General features: G+C 43.4%; 1 protein-coding gene across 1 annotated transcript in view; it reads left to right on the plus strand.

Moving 5' to 3' along the window:
- Nucleotides 1–20002, plus strand: part of LOC137359641 (leucine-rich repeat-containing protein 27-like) — a 46373-nt gene that overhangs the window by 19178 nt on the left and 7193 nt on the right. The window contains exons 5-7 of the mRNA XM_068025466.1: nucleotides 1286–1502; nucleotides 2995–3138; nucleotides 14568–14646. Of these exons, the coding sequence (XP_067881567.1) occupies nucleotides 1286–1502; nucleotides 2995–3138; nucleotides 14568–14646 (440 nt within the window). The remainder of the gene's footprint in view (nucleotides 1–1285; nucleotides 1503–2994; nucleotides 3139–14567; nucleotides 14647–20002) is intronic.

The raw sequence follows: 20002 nt of genomic DNA on the forward strand, positions 1-20002 counted from the left end.
CACAAATAGGTGAGTAAATGTTAAAAATAAAAACAGAACATTCTGAAAATACTCAGCAGATGAGACTGTGCTGTATTAGGAGTAAATGTTAGAGCTTGTTAATGCATCTGCCAATATTTGGTTTGAAATTCTAATTATTTTTCTGACATTGTCTGGAATCTTACATCAAGGGGGAAGCCCCACCCACCGGCTTAAAAATCAGGGTCGAGCCCGCCTCTGCCGGACCTGGGAGCCACACAGAGATTTTACATGGCCTAGGCCCTTAATTGGCCTTGGGCGGGACTTCTGCCCTCCTGAGGCAGGGTGTCCCACCTCCAGGAGCTGCTGACCAGTCAGCGGGCTGGCAGCTCCTCAGTCCCAGCAGTTCCACCAGAAGCGGGGGCCATTGCTGGGACTGCACCCAGCTTCAGGAGGATTGTGGACGCCGATGCTGAAAATGGTAAGTGGGGTTTCGGGCCTCACTGGGCCCTGGCAAGGGGGTTGGGGGTTGATCAGGGCGTGAGGAGGTGCACCAGTGGGGGTGGCAGGAGTTCCTGAGGGGGCCCGCTGTGAGGCACAGGGTGCCTGGTCAGGAGGGCCCCCTCCAGGCCTGCAAGAAGGATGCCGGGTATTACTGAGTGGCCTCTACAGCTTACAAAGTGCCCCTCTGCCACTGGTAATATACCAGGGGAGGCAAGAGGAGGCCGAATGCCGGCCCGAGAAGCCGGACATGATCCGGCCCAAACCCAACACGTCATCGGATCCTGTTGGGGTCGGCTCGGGTAGCAGGCCTTCACATCAGTATATGGATAAAGGCCTGCTACTCGGCCCGACCCCGATGGGTCCCGTCGACTTGTCGGGTTCGGGCTGGGCCGGGTTGGACTTCCGGGTCTGGCATTTGGGCTCGGTCAGGTTTCCTTTGCACACCTTTAGCAGGCAAGCCTGCTGCTCATAAAGTTGCAGCCTGGGCGGGAAGGTGACAGGAATGGCGACCCCCACCTCCCACACAAGTCTACGCCCCTCTCCCTCCCTCCAGCCAGCTTCCGCCGGGGGGGGGGTGGGGGCGGTGTAAAATTCAGGCTGCTGTCTTTTATGGAGGAGGGGGAGGGACACACCTTGCAAAACTTCTGCAGGCCATTACTACAAGGCAGAAAAGTTGTATCTTTTTTCATTTACGTTTTGTAGCTGTAAAGAACCAACTCCTCGTTCATTGGTTCAAATTGCAGGTGTGCAAGACTTCGGGAGCAATGTAAAGCATTCTACTTATTTTATTTGTTTGTGTTTGTTTCTTTCATTTATTCTACAGATCCAAGTCATCCCATTAAAATAGTAAATCGGCCCCTTAAAATAATAAAGATACAAGATTCACTGGAGAATTGCTCTGAGAACCAGGGTGAAAATAAGTTCCAAAGAGCAATAGAACCTCTAATATCAGTACAGGGACGTACACTTCATTTCAAGCCACTACACAAACCTGTGCTCTGCAGCAACATAAGTAACATCAGAAATAATTTTTTACAAAGGTATGGAATTGTTTGACTGCTGTAAACATGATTGAAATTCTGAAAGTGAAATAACAAGAAACGGCAGATTGAAGAGCAATTTTTATAACTTGTCAAATGTAAAACATTGTTAAACTAATACGCTGAGGTGTAGCAACACTATGGTTTACAATTACGTAACAAATTCACATGTAGTACAATCTCACAAGTAGTGTGTAACTTCAACCTTTCTCTATTGTTATGTTGAATAGTTCCCCATTGTTACTCGTTTGTTGTACCTGATATTTTTAGCACAAGATGACCTTTCTTTGACCCACCATACGACGACAAATTACACTGGGGAAATATCATGCATTATTTAATCAATTTTACTAATTGGATAGATTTTGTGCCCAGTAAGTCATAATACGTAAGGTAAAGCAAACTGGTGAAAGCTGGAAAATTGAAACAAAACTAGATAACGCTGGAAAGCCTCAGAAGATCAATTAGCATCTGACCGAAAAGAAAGGCCACTTTCTGTTCTTCGCAGGAACAAGCCACCAGATCATTTTTGGGGTGAAAGTGAGATCCATCAATATCTTCAGGCTGGGGTTGTAGCCTGGAAGACTATGGAATTGGTGCCTAGCAGTTTTCAGACTGGCCCTCTTGTAAAGCTGGCCTGTAGCTGGAAAGCTATCTTATGAAGGGAGCCTGCTAGTCCCGACCATTGGCAACTGATCAGATGCCCAACCTTCTTCCATTCACCCCCTCCCCTCCATTCACCCCCTCCCCTCCATCAGCTGCACCCATATTTGTGTGATTGTCTATCCAAGATATGCTAAACAGCAGATACTCCAGCATTAAGGAATAAATGTTACATTTATGTGGGTGGGGAGGGGTTGTGGATAAGGGGAGGGTAAAACTGGTCCATCTAGCTTGCACCCTACAGTTATGATGCCTTATGCATCACGTCAAGAGACTTCTTATCCTCTGGATGGCATGCCTTGTGAAGCCTTAAACCAGATTAAATGCTAAAATCCAAGGCAGCTTTTTTACCAAATGTTGCCTCATGTATTGCTACATATTAAAACTCAGTGTCTGGGTTATTTTTAGTATGGTAGCAAAATGATTCCGAGTACTTGTCCCTAGAGAAGATTTGCCTGGAAACCTCAAAAACACGAGGATTTTTGCTCAAATTCCTTCTCTGCTGATGATATAATGTTTGGTTTAAAAGTATAATCCCCTGTTTTGATAGGTATCAGTAGAATGCAGGTTGATTTCTATTTAAAGACTTATAGAAAATAGAAACAACTGCTTGTGGGGCTTGAAATTGGTCTTGGCAATACTTAAGCAGCCCATTTTACACTTGTCTGACTTTATTTTCCAACGGGCTATCAGTTCACTACCACCTGTTTTGCACTATCACCGCAGATCAATTTCACCCCAAAGTCTTCAAAACCTTATCTGATTCACTTTGTTCAACTTGATGCATTGAATATTTTTTTCGTAAAGAAATTAAATGTTATATTTACAGTGGTGACAAGCAAGACTTTGAAATAAAGGCAGACACCAAGGGTCAGATTGGCATTTTACATCAGAGGAGAAAAGTCAAGGGAAGAATGTTTCCTGCCTTACCTGAATTGGTGGAAAAGCAAAATTATACAGAGCAAATGCAAAGGTAAATGGATTTTAGATGTGGCTTTTCCTCATGTAATCTATCGAAATAAGGCGAGAAGAATTGGCCCCTTGTGCAGAACCTTAAAATAATATTTTTTGCACGTGTCATGTATATGAATTCTACATTGAGATTCGCTGAGCTTGGCTTCTACCTTGGGTTCAGTTTCTTCTTTGTGGTTATGTTGAAGTCTCTGACCTATAACTTCATTGGTCCCTGGGGAGTGGGGGGGTGGCAATGGGAAATGCCAAGTGAATGAATTTCTCAACGTTCTCTTGCCCGTCCACTGTATTCCAGGAAACCCTGGAGAAATTACATAAACAATGTTCATACTGTTTATGGTTTCCATGACTCTTACGCAGAAGTAACAGTAGACGATCAGAAGAACCCCTGTGGAAAATCACCATCGAAGTCTACACCCAGAATAAGAGTAGCTAAGATTTTTCATTGAGGCCTGGGGCAGATAGAGCTTCCATCTAAAGCATACATGGACCCTTTTTTAAGAAATAATTGTTTCAGGATGTGAGTTATGCTGCTTTGGATGTATTTATTATCTTTTCCTAGTTGCTCTGAACTACAGTCATTGCTGTGACAATGGTGTCAGGTAACAAATACCAGAATATTGACACAGTGATGATGAAGGAACAGCAATAAATGTCTAAGTTAGGCTACTGTGTGACTTGAAGCAGATGTTAAAAATAGGAGGGTGATCAGTGGGATAGTATTTTTCTCCAGAATTCTCAGTGTCCCTGCCTCTTTTCTGATCACCAATCCTTGTGAGACGACACTGGTAACCATTCTCCAGCCAGATCCACAGCCGTTGATAACAAGTTTCAATCCAGTGTTCCAAGAGTCCTGAGGATCGATTAGAATTAGTCCTGCCACTTCATCAACATATTCTGGATGAGCTGCTTACCCTGGTTGTGCCTTCATAGGCTGCTTGCCTGAGGAAACACTTTGGTGTTGGGCCACTTGTAAGTCCTGGGATGGGAGTTGGAGCAGGCTGTGGGGGTGTCGATCACAATCTCTAGGCTGTGTTGGGGAGCCACTCCTGGTTCTACAGGAAGGGTTTCAAAACAACTGTAAAAACTATTTTTAGTTGGTGGGTGCGGGGGCCAGCCTAACATCACTAATGTCAACAGGGAGCTTTTCACTAGGAGTTAGGCCCCTCATTAACATATGCAAGGGGCCGAACACCTGTTTTAAGTGTCTGCACTGATAAATTGGTATGCTTTGTGCCCATAAAACAAGTAGACCACATACCAATCTATACGCCAATCGGCTTAAAGTTCCCGGGCTCTGTTTGGTCCCCATTTTTGAAAATTTGTGTTAAATTTCTTGTTTCTCATCAATCATATTAGCAATCAAAACTGATCACATTCAACCAAAAATTGAAATGAATCACATTCCTGCAAAGTAATACCATCAATCACCGTGGTAGCTCCTCAGTAATCCCACTATGTACCTTTCAGCAATCCCACTAAATAATTTCTAGGGAGCAAAGAGTAACGATTATCGTGAACCAATGGCAAGTGAGCTTTTTTAGCCAAATTGTTACATTATTCTCATAGACCTATTACAGCACTCAAAAGATGGTGGCCAATGGTTACCATAGAAATAGTCATGCATTTTTCAGTTACCAAATAGAATTGTGTCAAATCATTTCCCTTTCCTGGAAATCCGACATTGGCCCAATGTCTTGTCAGTCAAACGTGGGACAGATTTCTTGGTTACATGCCGAATTGTGAGCAATGAAACATAAATACAACAGCCATCTGAAGGCTTGTCCATTTCAGTCTAAGTACCCTTCTTAATGGTATGGAGTCTCATTCCTTCAGCTTTTAATTGTTGGAGATTTAACAAAAATTTAAATGAAATTATGTTTTACTTTTTCTTTCTCTCTTAATCTAATCCTTCTTTTCCTCTCTACTTTTCATTCTGTACCTGATTTGGCATTGCAGTCACTATTCTAGCTTACACTCCCTAGTTCAGACTCTGCATTGCTCATTTCACAATACTTCAATCTGAATGGTTGAGGAGAGTCGCATGGTTGTCCTGTTCACATAGATCCTAGATGCCCTATAGAGGACATCACACTTTTCCCAACTCCTACCTCCAGCAACTTGCCACACATTGGGGGGATTTTTCTCATACGTGTGGAGACAGGTTCGGTGGTGTGGGGGACAGGAAACTAGGGGGAAGCCGCTTTGGGATGGCTCCCCGATGCCTTCCCCCTCCCAGGGTATTTCCCAGAGGCAGGTGGGAACAAAGTCACTCCACAGGGCAGCCAAATATGCCAATTAAGACCCCATTAGGGGCCATTTTCCAAAAGTGACTGCAGTTTCCCACTGTCAGAGTGCTACCGCCCCCCCCCCCCCCCCCGCCCCCAAATCGAGTGTGGAGCCCAAAAGCCTCCTTTGGGGCGGCCTCCAGGTGGCAAGCTGGGGAGCCGTTGGAACCAAAGATTCCGTGCCCCAGTAAAGAAGTTGCAAAGATGAAAGTCTGCAACCACAATTAAAACCAATGCGTTGGAGGGGTTCCCACTCTACACCGATGGCCTTACCAGCTGTGTGTCTCTTCATTGGCAAATTTGCAGATGTCGGAGAGCACCTCCATTTTGAGGCGCCCTCGCGATTGCCCTTCTGCCTTAGCAGTGCTGAGCTCTGCTAGTGGTGCTGTCAACCATCCTATGCTGCAAGCCTTCTGATTGGGCCTCTCACCTCAGGCCCTGCCTGTCATGCTTAATAGGATGGTGGGCGCAGAGCTGGCCTCTTAATTGGCCACCTCCTGTAAAATTGCAGGCGTATTGCCGGCAAGCGCAGACTTGGGACCTGCATATGGCCCTGACGTCAGGATTGCAGCCCAGCTAGGAAAATTCCGGCCAATGTCTCATAGAAATGTAATGGACAAGGGCAAGTCTAACTAATGGCGATGTCATTGATTCGCCAACTACAGTAAATTACGGCCCATTAGCCAATGAGATTGCTAAACAAAATCACTCCTTGGAAAGGTCACTATTGCCAATGAGATCTTTCAGAAAGAATCCCTACCATATATTATATTGACAGACAATAGGAAGGTAGGAACAGAAGTAGGCCATTGTGCCCCTCCCTCTTGTTCTGCCATCCATGGCTGGCCTGTATCTTAAATCCATCTATTTGCCTTGCTTCCCTATTGACCTAGCCTCAACAGCTGTTTGGGAATGAAAGTTCCAGATTTCCACACCCCTTTGTGTGAAGAAGTATTTTCTGTCTTCACACCTGAATGACCTAGCTCTAATTTTAAGGGTTATTTTGTTCTGGACTGTCCCACTATATCCCCCACTATTTACCCTATCAAATCCTTAATCATCTTAAACTTCAATTAAACCACTCCTTAATCTTCTATATTCAAGGGAATACAAGCCTAGCCTACGCAACCAGTTTTTAAAAAATTTAACCCTTTTAATCCTGGTATCATTCTGGTGAATCTGTGCTGCAACCTGTCAGGTATTGAAAGAAATTTTTAGAAAGTAACCAAATACAAAACTAGGCTGCAGTGTGCTGCTTGCTCCTTATATAGTCTGTCTACAGTTGAAAACTATCTCGGTATTTATCCCATAAGCATCTTGAAACATACCATTTATTTTGTGAAGTTTATTTTGGAGAAAATGCACCTCAAGGCAAAACTACTTAAAGTATATATGTAAAATAAAGCTGAATTCCATGTTATGTAATTTGTTGTCTTTTGTTTTGATAGTCCTTATTTCCCTATTGATAAGAGGGCCTGTTGTTAGTTACATACATATGAAAGAAAGAACATATACAGCCTTGATGGGGCATTTTAACTGAGCCACAGCTGAGTATTGTATTTTAAAAAGTATGTATCATTCGAGATGTATCAGAACTTCCATTTGCTTGTGTGAAGGTCATACATATAAAATGAAATTGTTATACAGGAAGAAACTGATCAGTGATGCCTCTTTAATACAGTCTCCAAAGGGTGATGTGAATCTTGCCAACAAAAGTTTCCTCCGTATCCAAGTAAATGAGATGATTCGCATGTGCATCCAGAAACTGATCTCCTGCTTTGTGGAAAATTGGATAATTTCTCATCAGAACTATTCTTTGGGCAATTAACAATCGACATTTCAGAGTGGACTTGTTGGCTGCTGTGGTGCTTGAATGAGAGGAATGTGCATGGGCTTTGAACCTGCATGAAGAGCACATGGTCAAATTTAGAGAAACATGAGTTAATCAGACCCATTCATGGATTTCTAAGGAGCAAATTGTGCTTGACCAGACATGTGGAATTTGTTGATGAAATAACAGAGGATATATAAAGAAAACACAGTGAACGTGGGTTGATGGAAAGCAGATATATGGTGGCAGGACTATTTTTTGGATGGCTGCAGGTCGTATTTAGGAAGACAGGTCTCATACGAGTTCTTTAGATGTCTCGCAGCTGGCAAAGGTGTCCCTTGTGCAACATTGTCTGGCAGCTGGGCCTTGGCTGCCTGATCACCTTGTCGATCTTGTGCATATTCCTGCTCACCCTCCAAGGCAGGCTTCAGGAGTCCTCTTTAAACAGAACAATAGTGCAGTATGCACCACACCACCACCATACGAGACAGCCTGGCTGGACTGTATATCTGTGAACTCGCCTGAAGCATACAGTCAGACTATCAATTGTCTAATTAATCTATTGATGAGATGATGATGCTCGCCTGGAGAACTGAACTAATATCATCAAGCACTTTTACAGAGGATAACCCAAGAAGTCATCCAGACACCTGCCTTCAGTTACAAATAATGATATGGTGAACTGCCTCAAAATTATGATGGAAGTTTCCTGGACATTAAGCATCACATATTATTAGGTGCTTGTGATCACTAAGCAGCAGTGGAGCATCTCACACAAGTAAATTATTTAATGCAGGCAGATTCAGGTCATTGCGGATGGATCATCCTTTGTGTATGCTCCACCAATCTGGCATCCAGGCACATGGGGCATGGAAAAATCAGCCTCATAGATTCCATTCGGTTATGGATTGTCACTCTCATGTATTTTTGAAGTTAAAGCACATAGTACTTAAATGAGCTCAGAATAGCATTTGTAGCTCAGTATTTTTGGAATGAATCCAAATCTCTGCGCCACACGTCTAAACAAATTACTTAAGCCCTGAAAATGCACAGCCAGGGATCTGAGCATTTATCCAGGATCTTGCCCACGGTGCCCGCAGCTGCAGACCCTTTCCATGGTTTGCAGGGTCAAGGAGAGAGCACCTAATTAGGATACAAACAGTGGGCACCTTTACCACTAGGGGATATATCTCAGAAACCCTCCAGCTTCAAGGTGCTGCAAAATGCTGTTGAAATTTCTGCCAAGATATAAGGATTTATTTTAGGACATCAAATTTTTTTTTATGAAGAGTCAATAGTAACCACATAGAGAGACTGAGTCATCTGCAAAAGGATGGTTAATATCCCAATCTTAATTCTACTACATCCTTGGCAGCAATTCCTACCTTGTCTCTATGCCGCTAACAATTGATGTGGGGACTCCATATTTGTCTGTATTTGGTTGTGATGCCATTTACCTGATAGTCGCTGAGCATTAGGAGGCCAAAATTCCACAGCTCTTCTGACACATCTGCAGCAGGACTGTGTCTTGGGGGCTGGAAAACCCAGGGGAAGGTGGTGATAGGCTCCAAGAAACTACAGTAATGGCCCTGTAGTACCCCCCCCCCCACCCACCCACCCCCACCTCCATGGAGGGAGAAGTGCTTATAGTGGCCCCTTCTCCCTTTATTTTATCCCCAATGCTTACTGATTACGGCCCCAGTCTCGGACAAGCCTTTTAATTGCATATTAAATCGTTGCTTTAATGTCCTTTGCCACATCCTTGGGTGATTCAGCAGCATGCCTTTGGATTTTGCTGTTTAAATTTGGATTGTACTGTTTAAACATAACTAGTTTCCCTCAATACATCAGTACCATTCAGTAAACCTGTACTGATGGAATGTTTCTTGTGAGCTTCAATTGTTTCTTTGCTCACTTTTTCAAAATTATTGGGAGTGAGGGGAAGAGGGAGGGTAGGGAGAAGCGGAAGGGGCAGAGTATGTCATGAATGAGGGGAGGGTGAAGTATAAGCAATTAATGGGGGAGACAGAAAAGGAACCACCAATATTGTAGGATGTCGTGGTGGATTGACGAACTGGTGAACTGTTCTTTCACCACTTAATACAATGTGAAAGCTGGTCCCATCTCCACAGTGCTACCACTTCAGGATAACTGAACAAAGCTCGATAAAGATCACTCATATGTGGAGATATGAAGGACCTCATTCCATACACTACTTTGGACTGGCATACACTCGGAATCCAGAAAGACAGCTGCAGCCACGAGAAAGGCCCACAATTATTTAGTCAATTCAAGTCCAGTAGAGGAATATGGTTGCAGAGCTTACTTCCTGTCATTTCAAGAAATGTCTTATAAGATGATATTAACAATTAGATTCGAGAAAACATTTTGAATAATGCTTTCCTGCTACTGGGAACAATTATTAAAATAGCTGTTTGCTATACTTGTTGCAGTAGTAACCTTCAATAGATTCTATCGAACTTGTTAAATATTTAGACTTGCTTTCCTATCATTCCCCCTAGGTCAACTTTAAAATAATGTTCTTGGCTTCATTGCTTCCTTTCTTAAATATGAACTTCTGTTGATTATATTTAATTTTCAATTTACACACTTTTAAAGAGTTAGTCTTGCATTTGCCTCAATCCTAAGTGCTTAAATGTGTTAAAATGATCTAAGTAATGTTATATCCTTCGGGAAATAGTAGTGCTGGTTATAATCTTCAAAAAAAATCCTTATATTTGATCAATACTCCGATAAATACAAAGTGCTTGATTTTCAAATCGGGGTTTGGAACCCGATGCCCGGATAATTTTCAGGTCCCGACCTTGTGCCGCGTCTGCATTGCTCATGCGACGCTATCTTTAAATGTAAATACCCTAATAGGGCTGGAGGTGAGCTTGGTGCCCAATTAGTGGTGTCAAGTGTTCCCAGAAGGCAGGACCTGCCTGTAGAGCGTGAGATTAAGTGATCAGAAGTGTTGGAGGAACAGTTGCCAGCAATCTTGTTTAATTAAATAAGATGACCCATTGATGTAGAGAAGTATGGCATGTTGTTTATTCTGTATCACTATATGACGATGTCGCTGATATTCCGACTGAAGCTTTGAAGGAACCCGTTGCTTGAAGGTTTAGGGCCACAGTGACTTAACAGCCACATGCAGTGCAGCCCATGCCTTGGTACAAGGTTCAAGTTGTGGCTGTGACAGAAGACATAACTTGGTGATAGCCTCCTTTGTGAAGTGAAGGTGCCTGAGACATTAAAACTAAAGTAAAATACTGCTGTCAGGTCACTGCCAGAAATCTGAAATAAAAACAGAAAATGTTGGAAATACTCAGCATCTGTGGAGAGAGAAATAGAATTAACAATTCACGTCAACGACCTTACGTCAGACATTGCTTCTCAGTGAAGCTAAGGTATGAGAAGTGTTCCCTGAAGACCAGATGTAATTAAAGCCCCCTGCGCAGCACCCTCCTTTTCCTGGCTTCTTGGCTGCCCTCCTCTCATCTTCCAGCCACAAAAGCAGTCCTTCACCAGCAAAACCTTCTTATCTGAATTCAGAATTCATTTGTACAATGTAAAAAAACCACAAAAAAAAAAATACTCAGAAGCTAACCAGCAACCTAAAAGGACAAAGCAGCAACTTACCTTATCTTTTAAATAGCACTCTTTCAGAGTTCTTCCTGACAGTGCTACGAGTTTTCTATGCCAGCTTATCCTGTGGCACATCAAGCTCTGTGGCACCCCAATTTCACGAAAGAGGCTTACAACTAGTGTATGATTAAATATTGTAATAAGCTTTCTAAATTATTCTACCATGGACAGCTAAAGAGGAGCCTGATCCAATATAGCGGGCAGTATATTTCTGGCATGGGAGGAACTCCATATTGGATGCTTTGGAAATTTTAGGCTATTTTCCCCACTCATTGAGCTGTTAAGTTTGAATAATACCAAATAACATTTTATCAGGTGTCATGAGAACATAAAGTCAATGATGAGAAAAAGTAATTCAGCCTGTCAAAGGACATTCCCCTCGTACATTAATTCATCATCATGGCACACAAATATATTTTTTAAAACTCTGCTGTCTTAACCTCTATTAATGTAATTTGGAGGATTGTTACCAATATTGAATAACAACATCTTTCCAGGGAAAAGCTTTCCAGAAAGCTCCACATGTTTGACGATTGATTAGCTGAATCATACAGACCAGTAATGTCCCAAGTTCATTCTCTGATATGTATTATCTTAGCTGGTATCAATGGGCAGTAGGTGGGTGTGCTACAATTGATTTTGGCATCGCTGAATTAAGGAAAGGATCTCAGTCAAGGTTCCCACTGCTAATTGTTGTCAAGAAGACCTTACTAGAAGTACAGATGTGCAAATGTCCAATAAAGATAGAAAACAGCTTTGATGGCTCACACGGTTGAATGGCCTGCCAACACTTGGCGTCACAATCAGACATGATTATTGCCTCAGGCAAAGTCCTGAAGAATGCCTGTCATATCTGGAACAGTAACACAGCGCAATCAATACCTTCAGGAGATTAGAAAAAAAATTAATGTTTTTTTATATCTGGTCCAAATTTACGTTTTGCCAAATTCCACATCTGTCCTTTTATCCCACTCTCCAAGTTTATTTTGAAGTGTTAATTTGGGCTTACTATAGCTATACAAATTTAACATTTTAGATACTCTTCTAAATACCTTCTTGACTAAGGGCTAAGTTTTTCCATTGTCAACAATAATGGAGGCTCACATTAAAAGCCAAGGAAAGAGTAATAAAAGCAAAATACTGCGGATGCTGGAAATCTGAAATAAAAACAAGAAATGCTGGAGTCACTCAGCAGGTCTGGCAGCATCTGTGGAAAGAGAAGCAGAGTTAACGTTTCGGGTCAGTGACCCTTCATCGGAAAGAGTAATAGCAGTGCCAGCTGGCATTTGTCACAGTTCCCTGGTGTTCTGCTCGATGAAAACGGAATTGTTAGTTTTCACATCTGGCATTGTTTTATTATCCACCACTCAATAATTTCACTAAGGGAATGTTTGATATTGGATGATATTGGATCTCTTTGGGTTCAGTAAATGTTAAGTTGGTGCCCACTACACCTGACCTTAGTTGTACTTCATGGTGGTGATTTTCCTCTTCAGTGTGCCTAAAGAATGTTTGGTTCCCAGATACAGTCCAGAGAAAGGGAGAGTGTAGATCCTATTGTGTCTGGTCTCCACTCCCATCACGTTGCAATGGAATTATCTGGATTTTATCAGGAACTTGTAAGTAGGCTGCACCTAGAGTAGGTGCAGGACCATCAAAAACATATTAACAAGTTTTGAGAGGGTGTCCCGTCCTAGCATCTCACTTTCCTGCTCACTTATCCATTGGGTGTGTAAGTGGAGAGGCACCCAAAGTAATCTGGTGGTGGGGCTTGTGTCATGATCCTCCATGAATCCACTTCAACTGCAGCCTGAAGGTTCAAATAAAAACAAAGTGCTGGAAGTACTCAGCAGGTATGGCAGCATCTGTGGAGAGAGAAGCAGAGTTAACATTTCAGGTCAGTGACCTTTCATCAGAACTGTCAAAGGTTAGAAATGTAATAGGTTTTAAGCAAATAAAGTGGGAGTGGGGCAAAAGAGAACAAAAGGGAAGGTATTGATAGGACAGAGGGTCATAGAGAATAACTGACAAGGAGGTCATGGGGCAAAGGCAAAGAGTGTGTTAATGGTGTAATGAAAGACAAAGCATTAGTGCAGAGAGGGTGTTAAATGACAGAATAATGAAAGCCCTAGCCAAAAGCATAAACATGAAAAAAAACAAGGGGCAGGCATATGGTTAAAAAAAATTGAATGATGAAACAAACTGAATGCTCAAGTTGCTTCTGGCCTCTCCTGTCCTCCTGTATCTCGAGGAAAGTCCATGCCAGGGGTGGGGAGAAACATAACTGAGAGTGCGCCTGGGCAGTGTAAATAATCCGGATCAGAAGAATTGGGTTATAATTCCATCCCAGACGTCCACATTCTTAGTATACTGGACTGTGAGGGTGAGGCTTGGGGATGAAAATCAAGCTCATTGTATCTCTGGCTGTTGAGTATTACAGCTGCAATGTGTGTTATCCAAATCTCCATAGAAAATACAGGGAAAAGCAGGGGAAAGACTTCATAGAAAACTGGCAACCACCCACACTAATTACCTTTGGGGCCATATATACAGACCAACTCATCCCTCATGGAGAATATTGCATTGCTAAGGATTGGTTACTGACTGTGCCACCTCTTCGACGACAGTGCATGGATAACATTCAGTTAGTACTGCCACAGGTGCTTCCAGGCTGTGCAAATGGGAGCATCACAAAAGTAAACTACTGTTTGGTACATGGAACCATTCAACATCTTTACCTGTATAAAACAATGGTTCAGCCTCAACTGGAGTATTCTGGACACCACACTTTAGGAAGAATGTTAAGGCAGTAGAGAGAGTGCAGAAAAGATTCAGGAGAATGGTTGCAGGAATGGAGAACTTCAGTTACATGGATAGGTTGGAGAAGATGGAATGTTCTCCTAGGAAAAGAGAAGATGAAGAGATTTGATAGAGGTATTCAAAATCATAAGGGATCTGGACAGGGTAGATAGGGAGAAACTGTTCCCATTGGTGGAAGGATCCAGAACCAAAGGACACCGATTTAAGGCGATTAGCAAAAGAAGCAATGACGACATGAGAAAAAGCTTTTTTACGCAGTGAGTGGTTAGGATCCGGAATGCACTGCCTGAGAGTGTGGTGCAGGCGGATTCAATTGTGGCTTTCAAAAGAGAATTGGATAATTATCTGAAGAGAAAAATTGTGAAGGGCGACAGGGAAAAGGCGGTGGAGTGGGACTAGGTGAGTTGCTCTTCCAGAGAGCCGGCACAGGCTGAATGGCCTCCTTCTGTGCTGTAACCATTCTATGATTCTTTGTAGGAGCCCGATGTGTTGTTTGGTTATGCCATCAGACTTTAGCATAGAGCAGCGACTATACTACCAAACATGACAGAGCTTCTACCAACCTATGTTGTTCCCTAGGGAATAATGGTAGTGACTTGGGCAGCCTCCAGCAATTCTGTGGAAACATCAGAAGAGCTTTCACTTGGTTAATATGCTGGTGTGTAATCATTGATTTAGAGTTATGCATGGCACTAGTCATGATTCATACATCTTGAACCAATCCATTATTACTAAGCTCTGACAAGGGATTGTAATTGGATATTTGAAATATATATATAATTCTAACTGCATATTTGATATCACGTGTTGATTATTCATTTCATATGTTTTTGATTAAAGGAAGAAAAAACTATTGAAGAAACCAACTACACAATGTGATAAGAACGATTCTGAGCTGCTGCCATTAGTGATTGGACAGGTAAAATAATAGCTACACACTGCATCAAATTTGAGTGCTTTGGGTCTAGAGTTAAACGGAAGACTTTAATTTTCGGCTAGTTCAAATAATCTGAAGGAGAAGAATTATGTTACGAGATAGCAATTGGTGGCAGAAACAATGGACAGGATCTTGCTGGAAAGGTAACGACAGGTTGACGTGCAAATTGAGATTAAGAGATAAACTGGGAGTTGCAATCTCCTGAACTTGCTGGTCAATTTACGTCATTCTGTTGTTTGCTTCACAGAGATGGCTGAAGGGCGCAGATAAAAAGTCTTTCGAGCAGGCCACATCTAGAGATGCCCCACTCCAGCAAAATCTGGCCCTTGCGTAATTCAGTGACATTTTATTATAACGTCTGATAGAGATCATCAATTAGTTGGTTAAAAAGGCAATTTGTAACTGAGCTATAGAGATCAGTAGGTTCCAAATGTTGAATTATCTGATTTCAGCTGGGGTGAAGAAAGGGTGCTACAATTGCCTTTGACATCCTTGGCCTAAGGAAGGAAAACCAATGCCATTCCTGATTGCTGTTTAGTGATCTTTGCTGGAAAGTGTGCATGCGTAGATATTTAGTGAGATCAGGATTGCCTATGGTTTCTCCCTTCTCCCACCCACCCTTGCTAGAATATCCCACAAACACTCACTAACCAGAGTCACACACGAAGGGCTCAATTTTATGGGCCCCCCTGGGGTGGGGGAGCACAGAGTATCGCGACAGCTGGCGGGGGGTGCAGAGGACCTGTTGCCTCCCCGTTGCCAAGCTATCTTCCCGGGGGTGGGGAGGGGCGGGCGGGATAGGCTGATGATGGCCTTCCTGTCCAGTGGCCAGTTGAGGCCCTTCAGTGGCCTATTAACAGCCAATTAAGGCCTCCCTGCTGCTGTTGAGTCATAGAGTCGTACAGCATAGAAACAGGCGCTTCAGCCCACCGCGTCCATGCCGACCATAATGCCTATCTATACTAATCCCACCTGCCTGCATTAATTCCATATCCCTCTATGCCTTGCTCATTCAAGTACCCGTCCAGATGCCTCTTCAATGTCACTACTGTTCCTGCCTCCACCACCTCCTCAGGCAGCTCATTCCAGATACCCACTATACTTTGTGTGAAAAATTTATCCTTTTGATCCCCTTTAAACCTCCTCCCTCTCACCTTAAATCTATGCCCTCTAGTTTTAGTCACCCCTACCATGGGAAACACTGATCTTATCAGTGGCGAGCTGGTGGTGGGGATGCGGGGGGGACCGCTGCCACACAGGAAGGGTGTCTTGTAACATAAGGCGACCTCCCTCTGGCTTGGGGGGGGGGGGGGGTCCCTCTTCTGTGGGCAATCTGTGGCCAGGAAGCACTTCACTCCCCGGGACTCCCCTCCTCCTGAATTGCATGTCCACCCCCTGGCAACCACCCCCCCCCCCTACCAGCCCCCATTGCTGGGGTCTTCTGGACTACTCCCAGTGACCCTGCCTCATCTACCTCTGGTCTGGGGTCCCAGCGCTGGGCCTGGGTCCAAGGCTCTGCAGTACCAGCAGCGGCCACCACTGATGCTACTGAGCTGCCAGCCCTCTGATTGGCTGGCAGCTCATGGAGGCGGGATCCCCGTCACTTTAAAGGGACAGGGATCCCGGCTCCTGAAACTTTGATAAAGACTGGAGGATCACTCTGGGGGGCAGGAAAAGGCCGAAGTGGGGATCCCCCCCACGCCTTTTCAGCCCAACACCGGGAGCCCCTCCTCCTACAAAAAGTTCAGCCTGAAGAATGGCTATTTAGGATGAGACTGGAGGGTGACCAGCACCTGTGGAACTGTACCCTGCATCATTGAGTGAACATGTGCAGAAGAGTGAAGGAAATTAGTGGAAATAAAATTCAGTAAAATCACAATGACATCACATAAGTTAACATGATTCCCTCAATCAAAGCACAGGCACACGACTCTCTCCCCATAACAGGCACTTGATGTAGTTCAGATGTAGTGATCGTTTAAGTGATATCTGTTTACTTTCTGGTAAAATACTATCTCATAACTAGAGCAATGATACTCATTTAAGAAATATGGATACATTTTTATCTTGAGTGCTTCCAGCTCCAGGACAGAGTAGTGATGAACTTAGGAACATAGGGCACAATTTTACTAGCTCCCAAGTGGCAGGATGGGAGGCAACGGAGCCAGAAAAATAGCATGGGTCCGGTCAAGGTGGCTTCATGATGCAGTCCCGCAGCTTGGGCATTTTCCCCATGACGGGTTGCAATGCGGGTCAGCTGCTCTCTCCAAGGAAGTGGGCAGCTGATTAGCATACGGCCCTATGAAGGGCCCCCCCTAAATTTTTCTCTTTTTTACTTTCCCCTCTGAGGCTGGAGCTCTCCTGCCTGCCTAAGTAGGGTCCACCTCTCCCTGCGGCGCTGCTGAGGCTTCAGAGCTATGGGCCCTCTGATTGATTGGGCCAACATCAGGAGCCTGCCCACCAACCCCTCCACACCCCCCCCGTCCTTAATTGAACTGAGAGCCCACAGACGGCCAATTAGAAGGCCGCCTACGTTAAAATGGCCGAACTGGCCTTGCTGCCGGCAAGTGTGGGCTTGGGAGCTCCTTTTCTCCCCAACGTCAGGGTCCCGTACCCTGTGGTAAACTTCAGGCCATAGTAACAGGAGTAGGCAATTTATCCCCTCAAGCCTGTTCCACCATCAGATAGATCATGGGCCATCTGCATCTCGACTCCATTTACTCAGCTTCAGTCCATATCCCTTGATATCCTTACTTAACAAAAATCGAAAGTTTCAATTGTCCCAGCATCCACAGCTTTTTGGGGAAGAGAGTTCTAGATATCCACTACACTTTGTGCGAAAAAAAAAAAATGCTTGCTGATTTCACTCTTAAATGGCCTATCTCTAACTTTAAGATTATGCCTCCTTGTTCTGGTTTCACCCATCAGAGAAAATGAGGATAATTTTAACTTAACTCACTGGTCATGAAACTGACGAGGTCGGTGACAACATTGGAAGTCAGTGGAGTGTAAAATTGGGCAGTGTGTAAAATCAGTATTGCACCAGATCTTGTCAGTCTCCCAATCGGCATTAGGTTAAAATTGCTTCTGACCCTTTCGAATCCCATTATCATTTTAAACACCTTGATTATATCATCCTCAACCTTTGAAACTGAAGGGAATACAAACCTAGTTTATGCAAGTGTAAGCTCTGGTATCATTCTGGTGAAGCTGTGCTGCACTTCTTCTACGCCCAGTATTCGTCCTGAGGTTAAATGCCCAAAGCTTTACACACTACTCCAAATGGGGTCTGATCAAAGTCTATGCAACTGAAGTATCACTAAATCACTTTTGTATTGCAATTCCCTTCCTGACATTCAAGAGACGAATCCGCAACTTTTGAGGAACTGCTACCAGCCAGTCAAAAAACAGCTAAAGATGTTTTTAACTTTTCATTTTTGGGGCCAGGCTCCAACGGCTGGGCATCTCTGCATAGGGTTCATGTCCGCAGCATGTAAATGAGGCCTAGACCTCAAAATAAGTTGGGCCTCATGGCAGTAGCAACCTGCTAACTACCCATTGGGCACATAAAACTAAAATTGGCGCCATATTGTGTTAACTGAAAACTTAACAGAATAGTCAACCAAGGGAAAACTTGAATTTACCTAGAAACTGCTGGCAGTCAGGGTTTAAGATGGCAGTCACTCTTTAATGGTACTGTCGAATGTTTGATTCTCATTCTCTAGATGCAAGTAAATAAGCATTGTGAGAATGAGATTCCCCTGTCTTAGTCACAAGCAATGTTCCCTCTAAAGCTGTGCAGGTACATGGCTGCGCAGCAATCAGGAATGTGCTACGCAAGAAACAAACAGGTCATGCACAAGCAATGTTCCCTTTAATATGTGTGCATGTGTGTCTGTGTGTCAATCTTAAAGGGACTGTGCAGTACAAGAAACAGGCCGCGCACAGCAAACAGAAGTTAGAGGGAACATTGGTCGCAAGCCACGTGATGATGCCCAAGAAATGCTGTAGATAAGGTCAATCTAAATCTCCCTCTCATTTCCTTTTCTCCCATTATTAACAAGTCCGTTCTATCAGAGCTCCACACTAGGAAACAGCTCGTCCGCCACTGTTTAAAATAGTACTTTTCTCCAATACATTTAGTAGCTTATTTAACCACTGCAAATTTTTTAATGCAAAGGTCTTGTAGTTTTTCTTCTCCTTTTCTGCTGAGAAGGTTTTTTTGAATCCTGAGTATAATTTGTTTTTCTCTGCATTCAGACCTTCAGTTGAGATAGTTATTGATCAGAAATAAAAACAGAAATTGCTGGAAATACTCAGCAGGTCAGGCAGCATCTGTGGAGAGAGAAATGGAGTTAACGTTTCAGGTCTGTGACCTTTCATAGTTCTGACGAATATTGAGTATTTCCAGCACTTTCTGTTTTTATTTCAGATTTCCAGCATCTGCAGTATTTTGCTTTTATTTTAGTTATTGATCAGAATTGTTGCCTAATACCTTCCCTTGGCAGCAGGTCAGTACAATTTTAAATGAGTGTTATTTTCTAAACGCAAATCAAGTCATCCCAATTGCTAACAGCAGGCGGAAATCTGTTAGACTGGATCTCCACCCACTTCACATCCTGTGCAATCACTCGTGGATGGGGAACATCAGCAGATAAAATTTCTGCCCGAAACAAGGAGGATTTTGTTTTAAGGGTATGGATGGTCGGTGTGTCATTTCCTGAAATGTTCGTGTGTGTAGCACATCCAATCATAATTATTCCCATGTGACGTGGGTGTCCAAGGCTGTCACATAATGGTCAGTATATTGGAAGGCATACAGTAATATTAAGCTAAGCATATTTCAGCCATTTCCTAAACACTTTCTAAAAATCTGTTTTCTCTTTGCTGACACTTAGGTTTTCATGACTCCTTGTACTCTTGGCACTATTACTAGTGCCCACACAGCCATTGAACAACCTGCCACTAGTCATGCAATATCTTGGGAGAGGTCAAAAAAAAACCTGATGCCAATTTAAGAAAAATTATGGGATACTCCTTTCTACCTCCCTAAAGTAATAAAGCAAAGCTCCAAGAGTTTGTAATCAATCATAAATCTCACTCTATTCAGCTACCGTACAGCCTGTCCTCTATACCTAGAACTATCCTTCTGTCTCAGGAACTCGTTCAGCTCCCTTTCAAAAGATTACAGTGAATCTGTACTCACCACGCACTGCAATAATCAGTTCCAAAGAGCGATGATACTTTGCGAAAGAGCAAATACTTCCTAACATTTAATCTCTTTGCCTACATGTTTTGCCTCCTGACTCCACAAATATACTGCAATCCCTTCAGAGAT

This window comes from Heterodontus francisci, chromosome 1 (genome assembly GCF_036365525.1).
Source record: "Heterodontus francisci isolate sHetFra1 chromosome 1, sHetFra1.hap1, whole genome shotgun sequence".
NCBI lineage: Eukaryota > Metazoa > Chordata > Chondrichthyes > Heterodontiformes > Heterodontidae > Heterodontus > Heterodontus francisci.